The sequence below is a fragment of the Leiobunum rupestre genome, chromosome 9, assembly GCF_980474605.1.
Source record: "Leiobunum rupestre chromosome 9, qqLeiRupe1.1.hap1, whole genome shotgun sequence".
Classification (NCBI taxonomy): domain Eukaryota; kingdom Metazoa; phylum Arthropoda; class Arachnida; order Opiliones; family Sclerosomatidae; genus Leiobunum; species Leiobunum rupestre.
The window spans coordinates 26,893,394-26,907,167 of record NC_143392.1 but is presented as its reverse complement, the minus strand read 5'-3'; the positions used below and the strand labels follow the sequence as shown (position 1 = coordinate 26,907,167).

The window sequence follows — 13,774 nt, the reverse complement described above, 5'->3', positions numbered from 1 at the left end:
AATTTAGATATAGACTCGACATTATCCTAGTAAGTATTTTTAGTATAAAGGAACGTTAAAATTACTTTCGAAAAATTCCCAAGAAAGCAAATACGCTTAAGTTGATTTACCTGGTTTTGTAACTAAGTGGGGCAACTTTGCGTATGAATAAATATATCGTTATAGCATTCCATATCGTACCTTATTATTATCATTAAACGCATTATTATGGCAAGGACCGTTATATTGACTGTGGCACGACAGAAAATGCTCCGAAAAGCAACAAATATTATACGGAGAAATACGAAACAAAATCTTTGAGACAAAAACAGGCGCCAAATCGACTCCGGAATGGGAAAAATAAGCCGAGAACGAACCAGGTTCTCGTGGCGTAGACAGAGTGACTCCACGAAATAAATTTTTCTTAATTTGTATATAAGCCGGCATCAGGTGTAGAGAAATCTCAAGCCGCACCAAGGAATGAAAAATAACCAGGTTGACCAGCATTTATTTTAAAGGGTACCAGTTCACATTGATGTTAAATTTTTCAATTAATAAACTTAACTTAATGGTTCCCCGAGGGGCAGATCACTTCCTTGATTAACGACTCACCCCTCAAACGTTTAAATCAGATTTAATCGTGATTATTTTGATTAAATTCAATTTAATCACGATTAAGTTGATTAAATCACGTTTAATCAGGATTACAATGTTAAATCTGATTTAATAATGATTAAATGATCAAATCTGATTAAAATGATTAAATCCTAAAAAATTATATCGTGATTAGTATGATTAAATCGTAATTTAATTTTGATTTTAATGATAAATTCTCGATTCGACCGATTATATTGATTAAATATAATTAAAATGATAAAATCTGTTTAAATGATTAAATCCTGATTAGAATGATTAAATCGTGATTAGATTTTCTAATCTTGATTACCCTGATTTAATCACGATTACCCTGATTTAATCATTTTACTATGATTAAGACGCACCCAAAATGGAAATGACCTGCCCCTCGTGGTTCAAGTGGATTTTTTCAAATACTCTTAGGGAAACTGTATATTTTATAACCAAGTAAATAACTCTATGCACTGTCATTTTTACACTTCAACCGTGATGCATTGTGTTAAATTTTATCTAAATTTGTATTAAGTAGAGTATTTTTATATCATTTTCAATCCCGAAACACATTCAAAACGGTTAATGTTATTAGCAGGAATGCTTATCGCGGCAAATATTTTCGTCTCGATGTGGCTGACGGTTTTTTTGACGTCACTATGTTAATTTAACAAACAACTACGTGAGAGGGGAGCGCGCGCAGAGGGGACTCTAGTCTCATAGGCGGGGCCAAAGCCGTCAGAGTGATCTTACCATACGCGATGCGGCAGTATAAGCATTCCAAGTAGAGGTATGGATTCCTGTTATAAGTTAAAGGCCTAGGTTTTTTTCTGCCTGTCCCCCTTTAAATTAACGTAGTGGAGCACAAATAACCTGGTTGTAGGCCAACCCCTGAAAATGTTGGCCTAATATAAAGGGGGACAGGCAGAAGAAAACCTAGGCCTTTAAGGTACATTTTTTAATTTTAAATGGATAACCTTAAATATTTATCTTAAAATTTTTAACTATTGATATTAAAGTTTAAAATAGCAATATGATATCTTTTTAATTATCAATATTTACAATTACTATCTTAGAATTATCTACCAACACAGATTTGCTAGTGCGAACGGGATTTTGAGTCGGCACTTATACTTTTTCTCGGTATACCGAGATAAAATTAACTCGTACGTGAGATTTGTTTCTCGGAAGAACTGCTGGTAAAAATATAAATTCCTTTGACCCCTGGTAAATCGCAGTCATTGCGCCGCGTAGATTTGAAATGTATATAAACCAAGGGGTACCGTGGCCCGTTCGGGGTATTTTGATAAAACTTAATAAATGGGTACCGCTATCGTGTCCTATTATTTGAGAAGAAATTTTGGGATGCACGTTTTAAAACGTTGCCCGCTTTAGAAAGAGGATATTTTTTCTCTAGCTATCTCTGTGTTGTAAGGAGAGCGTCTTGTGACCCTGAGACCCCGCGAGAATCGAGTTTCTTCCCAAAAGAAGGAACGTGTAATTAGGGGGTAAGTAAATTGGCCTCTCCTTCGGAGAGAGACGGGCCATTTCTTCGCCGGGGCTACCCTCCGCCTTAAACGTTTCCCTTACCAACTGTTCTCCGAAAAATAAATACTATAGGACAGGTACAGACCAAAAAAATTCGCCAGCCTACGACGGTCCAAGTTAAATTTGTCAGTAAGGTTCCGTGTTCCGTGCTCCTAGTGCCCAAGTAGTGCTCGGAATTGTTTATTCAATATCCACAAATTTTCCGATTTATTTAAAAAACGTTGGTAAAAAGAATATCATTTTAACTTATTTAATTATGTTTTTTACGCAACCAAGCATTTATTTGAATAAAAGTGGCATTTATTTAAATAATTGTTTGTTTTATTTAAATAATAGGCTAATTCACTTTCGATTATTTAAACATTTTACCATTTTTATTCAACTATTGGTTATTTAAATAAATATTATTTAAATATCGCCGAGCTTATTTTATTCATGGATAAAAATTAATCGAAATCCGAGCACTATGCCCAAGTGGCATCCAGTATACGGTTGGTCTCATATTCCAAATGTACCCTAAAAATTATTCTATGATAGTTTTTACGTATAGCTTATGACATATATTGTCATGACTTAAGCCTGGATCGAGCGACTTGGAATTTCGTTTTAAGAGGTTATACTTTATTAACTATTTAATTTAAAATTAATCAAACTATAGATATGGTGGGACAATAGACTAAATCGGTTGAACACTACGATTGAAAGTAGCTATTGAAAATGATTTCAATGCCATAATTTATTTAAATGAAGTTCACCCAGCTAGTATTTTGAAAGATGGTCTGTTGTTATTTTTATGAAAAAGCATAATAAACGACTACGATAAGCAAGGATAAATTTCAGTCCTTAGGATTTATCTTCCAATCATGATTTTCTACGTTGTGATCTGGTATACCCTCTTTTATCAATTAAAAGTGCTTTTTTCGTCGTAACTACAAACAGACTTGCACAAATTCGCTTGAAACCAGTAGCTTAAAAAACCTGTTTGAATCTCACCATGACTTGCTAATTAGTGGGTTTTTACTGTCGTGTGACCATGGTTTCTTCTAAGGCTAGGCGCCCACTGACTCTCTGTTTCGTATCCGTCCTGCCTTCCACAAGGCATTGTCTCCGTTACGAAGCAAAGGTTTGTGAAAGGTAGGACGGAGACGTTAAGAAGAGCAGTGAGCGCCTGACTTAAGCCCTAGTGCAATGTAAAACATTTTACAAAATTGAAAAAAAAATTAAAATACCAAAATTATAAAAAAATTGATAAAAATTGACGAAAAAAATTAAAATTGGTCACATTTTGATCAATTTTTTCAATTTTTTTCACAGGGAAATCGATCAAAATTCCCTGTTATTTTCTGTTGTCAAAAACTATTTTCGTTACCATGGCAAACCTGTTGCCCATTGAATAAAACCAGTTTAGGATTTTTCAAGTTACATGAAGGTCTACCAATCCCCCGAGTTTGAACAAAATCGGTGTGTAACACCTCGGGTAGTCTCCTTGTTAGTTCCAATTTCACTTAAAGTGAAATTAATTATTTTCAAAGCGTTAATAGATCAGCATTTACTAAAATTCTTGCTCAGCATTTTTCCTTTGTGGGTAAACCCGCGCAAATGACAAATTCATTTTCGACCACCGGTGATATCAGTATCTGGCAGGGAGAGTTCCGAGGAGCGCATCGAAGCAAAAAACTACATAATCTGTTCCTTTGACGGTCTCTCTGTTCCATTTGAAAATGCGGCAGCAGCCCTGATACGTACATTCACAGCTGCGTGCCGCGTCTCGAGGAGGACCCCGGCTGGCCCCCCTTTTCGTTCTCCCCCCTCCCGCTAGGTGGCGTCCCCTTCCGCAGCACCTGTGGCCAGTTAGATTTTGCCTGCCTGACATGCAACTTGGAAGGAAACTACCGCTTATATACGACGTTAAAGGAAAACTTGCCGAAAGATGAGATGTCAGGTTTAGTTCTTTTCTTAGACAGTTTCTCGCAAATATTAGAGAGGTTAAGCGAAGCTCGCCAGAAGTTTGAACGACAACGTTAAGAAAAATTCTTTAAAATCGGTTAAAGGGACACAGTATCGTTTGAATTTAGCAATTTTCTTGAAACGGGGAGGAGTTACCTGAAATTTTGGCTTATTATTTAAATTATTCGGTGGCACTTTAAGCAGTCTTTCATATCAACGACTAATGAAAACGATAGAGATTCCAATAGAATTTTAGTGCATTAAACACATTTGTGATAAACCAGGGTACACGACGAAGATAAATATGTTTGAACTATACTAAAAGGCACGTTTTGCTAAACAAGGATTCATGACGAAAATAAAATGGTGTTTAAACAATACTAAAAGGCTCATTTTTGCTAAACCAGGGTACACGACGAAGATAAATATTTTTGAGCAATACTAAAATGCACATTTTTGCTAAACCAGGATACACGACGAAGATAAATATTTTTGAACAATACTAAAATGCACATTTTTGCTAAACCAGGATTCACGACGAAAATAAAATGGTGTTTTAACAATAGTAAAACGTGCTGTGAGCATCGTCTAAACACAATTCCGTTTCAGCGTACCTTGGTTTAGCATAAATGTTTCATTTTGTATACTCGTTCCGATTTCGTCTTAATTGTACAAGGCTTAGTCGCAATTCAATTAATACCAGTTTCATAGGAATACAACGGAATTCCGTGAATAATTTGATTACTTTTATATTTTTATGCGACATTTTTTCCCATCATAATATTGTTCGTCTTTTTTGGGGAAATGATGAGTCCTTGGGCGGGCCTCTTTTGGGAGCAGAAGTCGATCAGGGGAATTTCTGTGAATTCCGCTGTAGTTGACGCGCCGATTTCCTGGTAAAGGTCTAACACTCACTTTTGATGATTTCCCACTAAGCCCCATCAAGACACTTTTAGCGGGAAAACTAACACAATGGCAGATATATAAAGCATATTGGTGGATCTACAAAGAAGGTCTATGACCCAGTTCTCCGGAAAAACGAATTATTGTATTAAATTAACGTCAAATGCTGAAAGCTTGAAATGTGGCTCCAAATAAAATCCCTAGGAGGCTTTCCTGTATTGCAGCACAAATGACCCCGTATCGCCATAAGTCTATAATATCTTCCATAAGTGTGTCTTCCTCAAGAATGACAACACCATTTATATGGACGAGAATATTCCATAGCCGTGGTCTAACTAAGTGGCGTGGTGAAGTGGCTAGCACTTTCGCCTTGCAGCAAGAGGAGCCGGGTTTGATCCCAGTTTGTGGCACTGTGTGAAAACTCGGAACTACACCTTCTGCGTTAGTTTGCAAGTTCTCTCCCCACAGGTTAAAAGGGTTTTTCCCTGACTTCTTCCATAAAAACTTGTAGAGGTTAACGATAATAGTTAGTGTAGGGAGCTGTTGACTCGCGTGGCCTCCTACCTGTATAAAGGAATTATAAGTCGCTAGATGACTTGGGCTTAAGGTGGTGCCTTGGGTATTAGCCTAGCTGATCATTATTATTATTACATGTGCTCTTAGAGCAAAAATTCAATTTAGCCAATAGAGCAAACTTTCAAAAAATTTACAAAAAATATCACGGTTATATGTATTATCCCACAGTTTCTGTTGATACATCAAATATAATCATGGAAAGTTTCAAATTTCGGTTCAGTCGAAAAGATGTTTATCGCAATTAACGAAATAAAATTCTACGCATAGACTCTGTCATAAGACACCCAACGTATTAAGTCCTTGAGACACATACAATTCATTAGGACCATAAAGAGTTATTTATTCCGCTTACTTAGGCTTTCGTAAATATTAACCAATCGAACCTAATGGACTAGATCGCGCAAACTGCCAACAATGACATCTATTGATCTGTCAAGTAAATTAAAAATGTTAGGGTTAAGGCATGTGCAAATAGAATTTACAATCCCTTATTCATTATACTGCCATCTCTCGAAAGAAAGATGAACCATGGAAATTTATATAAAACAGTCTAATTTTCTTAGATAAGCACAAAAGGAATCCTTGTGAAAAGGAAAATAATAAATAATCTATTATAATATATTTATTGTGACGACATCTGGTGTAGGTTTTCGATCGTATTTTAAGAAAGGCAGAAATGTATAAATTAAAATAAAATAAGAGTCATTTATCTTTTCCGATAGTAGATGTCACCTCAATCTACGCGCTTGCGCCAACAATTAGAGTAGACTATTCAATTGGAGTAGTGTATTCAGGAAAGCGAGATTGGTATAGCCTTTACCCCTCAAGAAGGCCCTCGCCATTTCATTAATTGGGATAAACAGAGCGAAATATTTACTGTACATAATTATTTAATTTATATTTATTCCATACATAATGCCAAACCGGAAATTCAGTTGCACCACGACACAAAAGCAGTCTACTTATTAATACGCTCGTAACGAGTTCCTTCCTAAACGATGTTTAGATTAGGAACCATAATATTACCCCCTTTCAGCTAGTTAGTAATTTAAAGAAAAAATGGTCGACACGTCATTCGGTAATCGCCCGCCGACGCCAGGATTAGATAAGGCAAATTTATCTTTTTTTTCAGTCAAGTCTCTCCCGTTTCTAGGGCTTAGTCATTGTATCTGTCTGCTCAAAATTATCCCCATTAAAACCAGTGAGATGTGTAACGTAATAGGCCTCGTTTCACTCTTTGCGCTCGCGTTTTTAGTGATTAAGTCCGCGCCTTCAACATCGCGACTGACCCAGGACAGAGAAAGAAAGAAAAGCTGTGTATTCAGTTTCCAAGAGCGGGGAGCCTCTTCCTTAATACCCTTGAAGTCTAGCGGCAATTACTCGGACTTCAACAATGGGTTTACTTGTAATGAAGCTATACTGCGTTCCATTCCGAATTGAAGTTGAAGAAGAGCTCGCGAATTAGTTAAAACGCGTTTTTGCTAGTGTCCTCCCACGTACTTCGCGATTAGTTTTGGCTCCAAGATTAAAGCTCGCGTTACTTTCCCCGTCGGCGAACTTAGTGGGAAATTACGAGCGAGGACGAAAGGGCCTCCGAGCACTCTGAGCTACGCGTTACTTAAGACGAAACAGGTCGTCGCTTCCAAGGAACTCCGTTAAGGGGACTACCCCCTATATATGCACTGGAGGGCATGGTTGTCATTTCTCGGTTCCGTGTACAAGGGAAATTCCCTTTCAAATTGATTTTCAAAATCCTGTACGGGAGAAGATTGTTTATCTGAAATGGACTTTGAAAATTATGTGCTGTGTACAGGAAAGGATTGTCAATATCAAATAGATTTTGGAAATACGGTTCCGTGTACTAGAGAGGACTGTCAATATCAAATAGATTTTGAAAATCCTGTTTCGTGTACTTGAGAGGACTGTCAGTATCAAATGGATTTTGAAAATCCTGTTTCGTGTACTAGAGAGGACTGTCAATATCAAATGAATTTTGAAAATCCTGTTTAGTGTACTTGAGAGGATTGCCAATATCAAATGGATTTTGAAAATCCTGTTTAGTGTACTTGAGAGGACTGTCAGTATCAAATGGATTTTGAAAATCCTGTTCCGTGTGCTTGAGAGTTCTGTCAGTATCAAATGGATTTTGAAAATCCGGTTTAGTGTACTTGAGAGGACTGTCAGTATCAAATGGATTTTGAAAATCCTGTTCCGTGTACTTGAGAGGACTGTCAGTATCAAATGGATTTTGAAAATCCTGTTTCGTGTGCTTGAGAGGACTGTCGGTATCAAATGGATTTTGAAAATCATGTTTCGTGTGCTTGAGAGGACTGTCAGTATCAAATGGATTTCGAAAATCCCGTTTAGTGTACTTGAGAGGATTGTCAACCTAAAATAGGTTCTAAAAATTCCGTTCCGTGTGCAAGAGTGTCAACCTAAATAGGTTTTAAATTTTAAAATACTATTGAAATCTCTAAGCCTTGATTTAAAGTGATTTTAGATTTTAATCAACAGAAGAACTTTCGTAATGGCCAAACGACACTGTCGTACAAACTTGTCCAAAAATAAATGTTTGAACCAAGTTTCTTAGACGTTGAAATAAATTTGTATTGACATTTAAGCGAGCTAAGAAATGTTTTTTCGAGTATCGGTATGATAGCAACGGATACCATTTTAAATGAATAACCAGCCAGCAACGTAACAGCTATAAGGTACCCGGTAAATGGCGTTTCATATTCCCGAAGACAGAACCTCAAAAATGGCCTTAAAATAGAAAGCGAACTTTATATCAAGAGGAAAAGTGCGCTCGTTCTCTTCCGAGTCTTTTTGGGGAAACTGAGTAAACGCAGATGCTGTGTTTACAATCTCACCCCCGCTTCGCACGCGCTAAATGTTACGTTCTTTCTTCTAAGATGGGGTGGGGGGGGGATAGCGTGACGTAAGAATGGAACCGGGACTGGGGTGTCATCATAGGGGGGCAGGGAAGAGGGTAAGGCGGCCATTAGGGACGTGATATTTATACGCGGGAGGGGTTGTGTGCCGATGAAAGGAAGTCCTTATTGAATTGAATCTTCTCCCGTTTCGCTACGCTCCGGGCCTGAACCGTTTAATATAATGTGCCGCGGACGAGAACAAGGGAAAGAGGGGACCCCTTTCGATTCCTCTTGTTTACATTGCTCGGGAAAATGGGGCACTTTAAGAAGAATTCTGGAGACGGTCGTCGTCGACTTTTCTTAATTACGATCTTCAAACGCGTTTGCTCCGCGTATGCGTTCTGCCACATTCTATTTTGGACCACCGAATGTCACGTGCGTTTGATAACTGTAAGCGGAAGTTTGTAATATATATCTCTTACGAAGTTACGAAAGAAGTATTCGACTACACCTTTAAAATGAAACATGTGGCTTTGTAGGATTGAGGTAGATTTCAATGGGATTCAATTTCCCGTCAAATCGTGGATGTGTAACAATCGAGAGGCAGATCACTTTGTTACAGGGTGTAAATTAAAACTTTAATTATGATTTAATCATTTTTAATCTTTGTACAGCCAAAGCTACAGATGTAATTTTAATCTAATCTGATCAGAATATAATTATACGAGGGTCTCCTAATAATTAATGGGAGTGAGCTGCCCCTTGGTAACAACGCTTAACGGCTCAAAATTTACCACGTTTGAGACGATGTTTAGACCTTGACACGTGAAGTGGCATACTTATCCAGGGTTGCCAAACGTCAGGGAAAACAGGGAAAAGTCAGGAAATTAAAAAATGTGTCTAAAAGTCAGGGAAAGGCAAGGGAATTTTACGAATTTATAAAAATTCAGGGAAAAGTCAGGAAATTCAATTTTATCTTGACACTTTTTGAAGGTAATTTTACTCTAGATCTATGACAAATTTTATGATTATCATTTATTGCCTTGAACGTTTGGCTAATTTTTTCCACATTGCAATAACCTTTTTACTGAAATATAAGTCCATTTAAATTTATGAACTTCTGATAAAAGTAAAATGAAAAATAAAATTTTGGAAAAATCTCTAAAACTAGTCCGGGAAAAATATTCAGGGAATTTGAATCTCAAAATTTGGTGGCAACCCTGTTATCGTATAAATTACGTACTTATGGTTTCACCCATACGTAATTTATCAACTGCGCAATAATTTATACATTACAATCAGTTAATAGCTCTTTGAAATTCGCATTCATTCGGAGCCCGTTGCGGCAAAAGCGATAAATCATAGGCGCTTTGGAAAATGAAGCTGACAATACATACGTCCATAAGGCGAAAGGGGCAAAGAGTATCCGACCAATAGTCTGTCGCGTCTGCGGGCAAAAATAGCGAGCGATCCCCGGGGCCAAAAGGCTTAGACGGGCCCGAGAAATAGGTCAAAGTAGATAGCGTCCTGGCTTTCGCGTCCCTAAGATTTAATCGCGTTAAGGTTGGTGGCTGATGAGACAGGCGAGGTACCACCCGGAGCTCGACCCTTAAGCCCTCTTCAAGCGCGTTTCAAAGTCAGCGGCGACCCAACGCCTTGGCTTTTCATCCAAAAGCCATCTCCTTCGTCTCAGAATGCGGGAATCCACGGGCCATCCCTAACCCACATAAAATACACTGGCATCCCGGCGAGGTTTGGCTCGGTACGTACGTGCTGCCCTTACACCTACACCGGCAAAAAGAAGAAGAATGTGTATAGGCAACCTAACGAAAAAACCCTCTTCTAACAGACTTAAAGGGATACGGGGAGGATTTTATTGATTTGGGAACCAGGGATTTTTCTATTTTCTTCTATATCAACTCCCGGGGAACTCCCAACGATAACGCAGACTGTAGGTTACCGCCGCCTTTGACCAGTCCTACTGGCGGATATAAAACCTAGGCTCAGAACTTATATCTGGAATAGAGAAAAGGGAAGCCTCTCTCCCTTTTTTTCAGTTCGCCAAACTTTCGCCTGGTTTTACGCCTTATTTCGCCTTTGACTGTATCAAGGGCGGGTGGGCTAGCGCCCTCCCTTCTCTTCGCCGCCCTAGTGTCGATGGTTACTCGTGTCATTTCCCTCGCCCATACCTTCCTGTACTCTGTCGGTTTCATCTCCATTTCCACCTCGGGCCATACTTTTTTCTTCTCCTAACTGGCGCTATACGGACTTTCTGGTTGGGGTGTTGCGTCTTTTTCTTCCATTTTTCGCGGCGTTCCATCACAAAGAATATCGTAAAGCAGAGGGCGCGCCGAACAATTTCAATTCGAACTCCTCCTGTAAGGGTTATGGTTTAGTGGTTTCCTCAGTTTCGATCTGCCCAATCTCGAATATTCCCGAGAAGATATTAGAAATCTGCATATTGAGAAAGTTTTGGGAAAAGAGTTCGACCTTAATTCGACGCGCTAGCTGCTCCTTAGAAAGTTAATATTTACATATCAAAGTTGTTTATTTACACTGTATTTGCATATCGTAGTTTTGAACTATAACTTTAAGGAAATAATATACACATATCCCCATAAACTAGATATTCCTGACATTGAAGTTAATGAATATCAGTCGCAGCATTTAAGAAACTGGTTTTTCAGGAGATGCAACTGATGTTAAAAAAAAAATTATAATATTCCACGCTCACAGATTGATTTAATGTATTTATCACTCGAACGTGCTTTTAAACTTTAACCTCGAATATCTCAAACCACAGATTGAAATATGAAATTTGGCCTCAGTTATTTAATAATCAGCTAGGCTAATACCCAAGGCACCACCTTAGGCCCAAGTCATCGAGTAACACAGGTATTCGGTGTATCTATGAAAAAGTTCATTCATATTGGTTAAATTTAATTATACCTATGACAATGACAAACTTTTAGGCATTTGAGTACCTGTCTTACACATTTCTAATAATTATGTTAATACACTTAAATAATGTTTTAACGAACATTGGGTGTTAAATTATTTGAAACTCCTTGCTCCAAGTGTCAATATTACAGGGGGCTTGTGTTAAGTTTGGTGTAGTTCTAAAATAGTCCCAAAGGTCATAAGTAATTTTCAATTTGAAGTATACAGTTGATGTTACATAAATATCTTTCATTTTGACAGGAGGGTTATTGTTGGACCCAATGGCGACGGAGGAACCGGAGTCCTCGAACGCCAAGCCCATCTTCGTGGAAGAGCCCAGAGACGGTTTCGTCATTCGCAACAAGGCGGCCACCTTGTCGTGCAAAGCCAAACACGTCTTGCAAGTATATTTCGAGTGCAACGGCAAGATGCAAGACAAGAGGCAACATAGCCACCAGGACTACGTGGACCCCATGACGGGGGTCCGTCAAATGGAAGTCTCAGTCGACGTCCCGAGGGGAGACGTCGAGGAATACTTCGGTTTGGACGGTTACGGATGCGTTTGCCACGCTTGGTCGTCCGCCGCCAGAATCAAAAGCAGAAGAGCAGTCGTCAAAGTCGCATGTGAGTTGCAGATTCCCACTTTAAACTCCCGCAGGGTGTTGTAATTTAGCGATATACTGAAGGGACAAGTACCGAGAATATGGAAAAGCCGAGATTCTAAACCTCATCCTTGGGTACCTTGTACCGAAAATTCGTTTGCTTCGATGTTTAGTGATATTTTGACGCGAACGAACTTTCGCTATTAACTATGCGATGGTGGTACTTGAACCTTATGTTATTGTTCCATATTCTAAGGTACCTGCATGTATTTTTATCACGAGTGATTTGAAATCATATTTAAGGATGCATTTCAGTAGAGAAAAAACGTCGGGATGGCCAGCTTCGACGCTAAAAATTGTATAATGGTTGGTTTCGACTAGCGCTCGTCGTAATACATTTTTCTGTACGCGCGTCAAAACGATTGTACGTCTCAAAGTTGAGTATTAAACGGTCCTTTACTCACGTTAGTGGAAATCAAGGCTGGACATGTGTCAGATTTATAGCCCGGTGTACCCGGTAAGATTTAAACCACACCACCGGAGGTCTGTCATCATTATGCCCTACGCCAGCGTCCACAGACCCGGTCAGGCGGCAAAACCAGCTAAGGTTTTAAGTCTGGTTTACATTAGGACCAAAACACCTTGACGCAAAAAAAAGTTTTAGGCCTAACGGCATTTTTTTGCGTCGACGCTAGTGAAAACCATCATTAAGATCTTATGTTCAGTTTCCGTTAGCCGGCGTAACGGCGCGTTAGTTAACTTTGGGACTCGTGTTAGTGGAAACTAAGCTTAACTTTGGGACTCGTGCTAGTGATATTTTGCGTCATCAGCTCTAGTGAAAAGCATCCTTTACAGACACTCTGCTTTACCTGTCCCTTGCAGTGATATTATACTTCAGTGTTTACGTAAGTCTTGCGTGTGCTTTTGACTGTGTTTCTTCTTTGCTTTTAACACTAAAGCTAGGCTTCCAAAAGCACTTACAGAAAAATATCGTTAAAATTTAAACTCCATTATTTTATCAATTATAAAACGCTTTTGGAAACCTAGTTTAACCCTCAAATCTATCTATGTGTATGCAAACCTATTTCTTATCCCACTTGATTGCTAAGTTATAACGGTTGACTACTCTTAACTCGTTATCTTAGAACCGTATAGAAAATTTCCACGAAATTGTTCTGTATGGATAAATAGTAGAATTTAGATTCGACCAACCTGGTCGCATTCCACCTGGAGTTTAAATACCGTTAAGATAAAAGTAGATCTGAAAATCCGGTTCTGCGTAACTGGTAATATTTTTTTTCGAAAAGACGGCGTATAAAGTTATTAATACCAACAAAAACGAGTCATTTGAATGGCCGCACGTGCGAGACGGGATAGATCGAGTGTCTCGACAATGTAATCTATCACGTTTTGAAAGTATTTTTGTAAATAGACGGGAAAATAACTCGATAATTCATCAATAATTCGAATGAAAAATAAAGTATGTCTCCCTCCAGGGAGAACGGTGCGAGATAAAAGTGGTATGTTGGGTTTTTCGAATCCCCCTCCAACAGCAGAACCCTGGCAGCAGTGATGGGCACTCTCCTCTCACCGTGAGATCAGTTAGAGCAATTGAGAGGAGGTGAGAACTGATGCTTTAAGCTTCCAATGGAGAGAAGCGTGAGATGAGTTTCCAAGCTTTGAATTTAAGTGAGGGGAGAGTGAGAGGAAATAATATTTTTCAGAGAATGTATTTGGAGTGAGAGCGAGGTCAATTTAATTAGTGAAATGCGATGAGAG

At 38.6% G+C, this 13,774-nt stretch overlaps 1 protein-coding gene across 4 annotated transcripts in view; it reads left to right on the top strand.

Moving 5' to 3' along the window:
• unc-5 (netrin receptor unc-5) overlaps positions 1–13,774 on the top strand; it is a 195,076-nt gene that overhangs the window by 86,971 nt on the left and 94,331 nt on the right. For all 4 annotated transcript variants that reach the window (XM_090159043.1, XM_090159045.1, XM_090159044.1 and 1 more), the window contains exon 2: positions 11,655–12,017. In XM_090159043.1, coding sequence (XP_090015169.1) covers positions 11,655–12,017 — 363 coding nt within the window. The remainder of the gene's footprint in view (positions 1–11,654; positions 12,018–13,774) is intronic.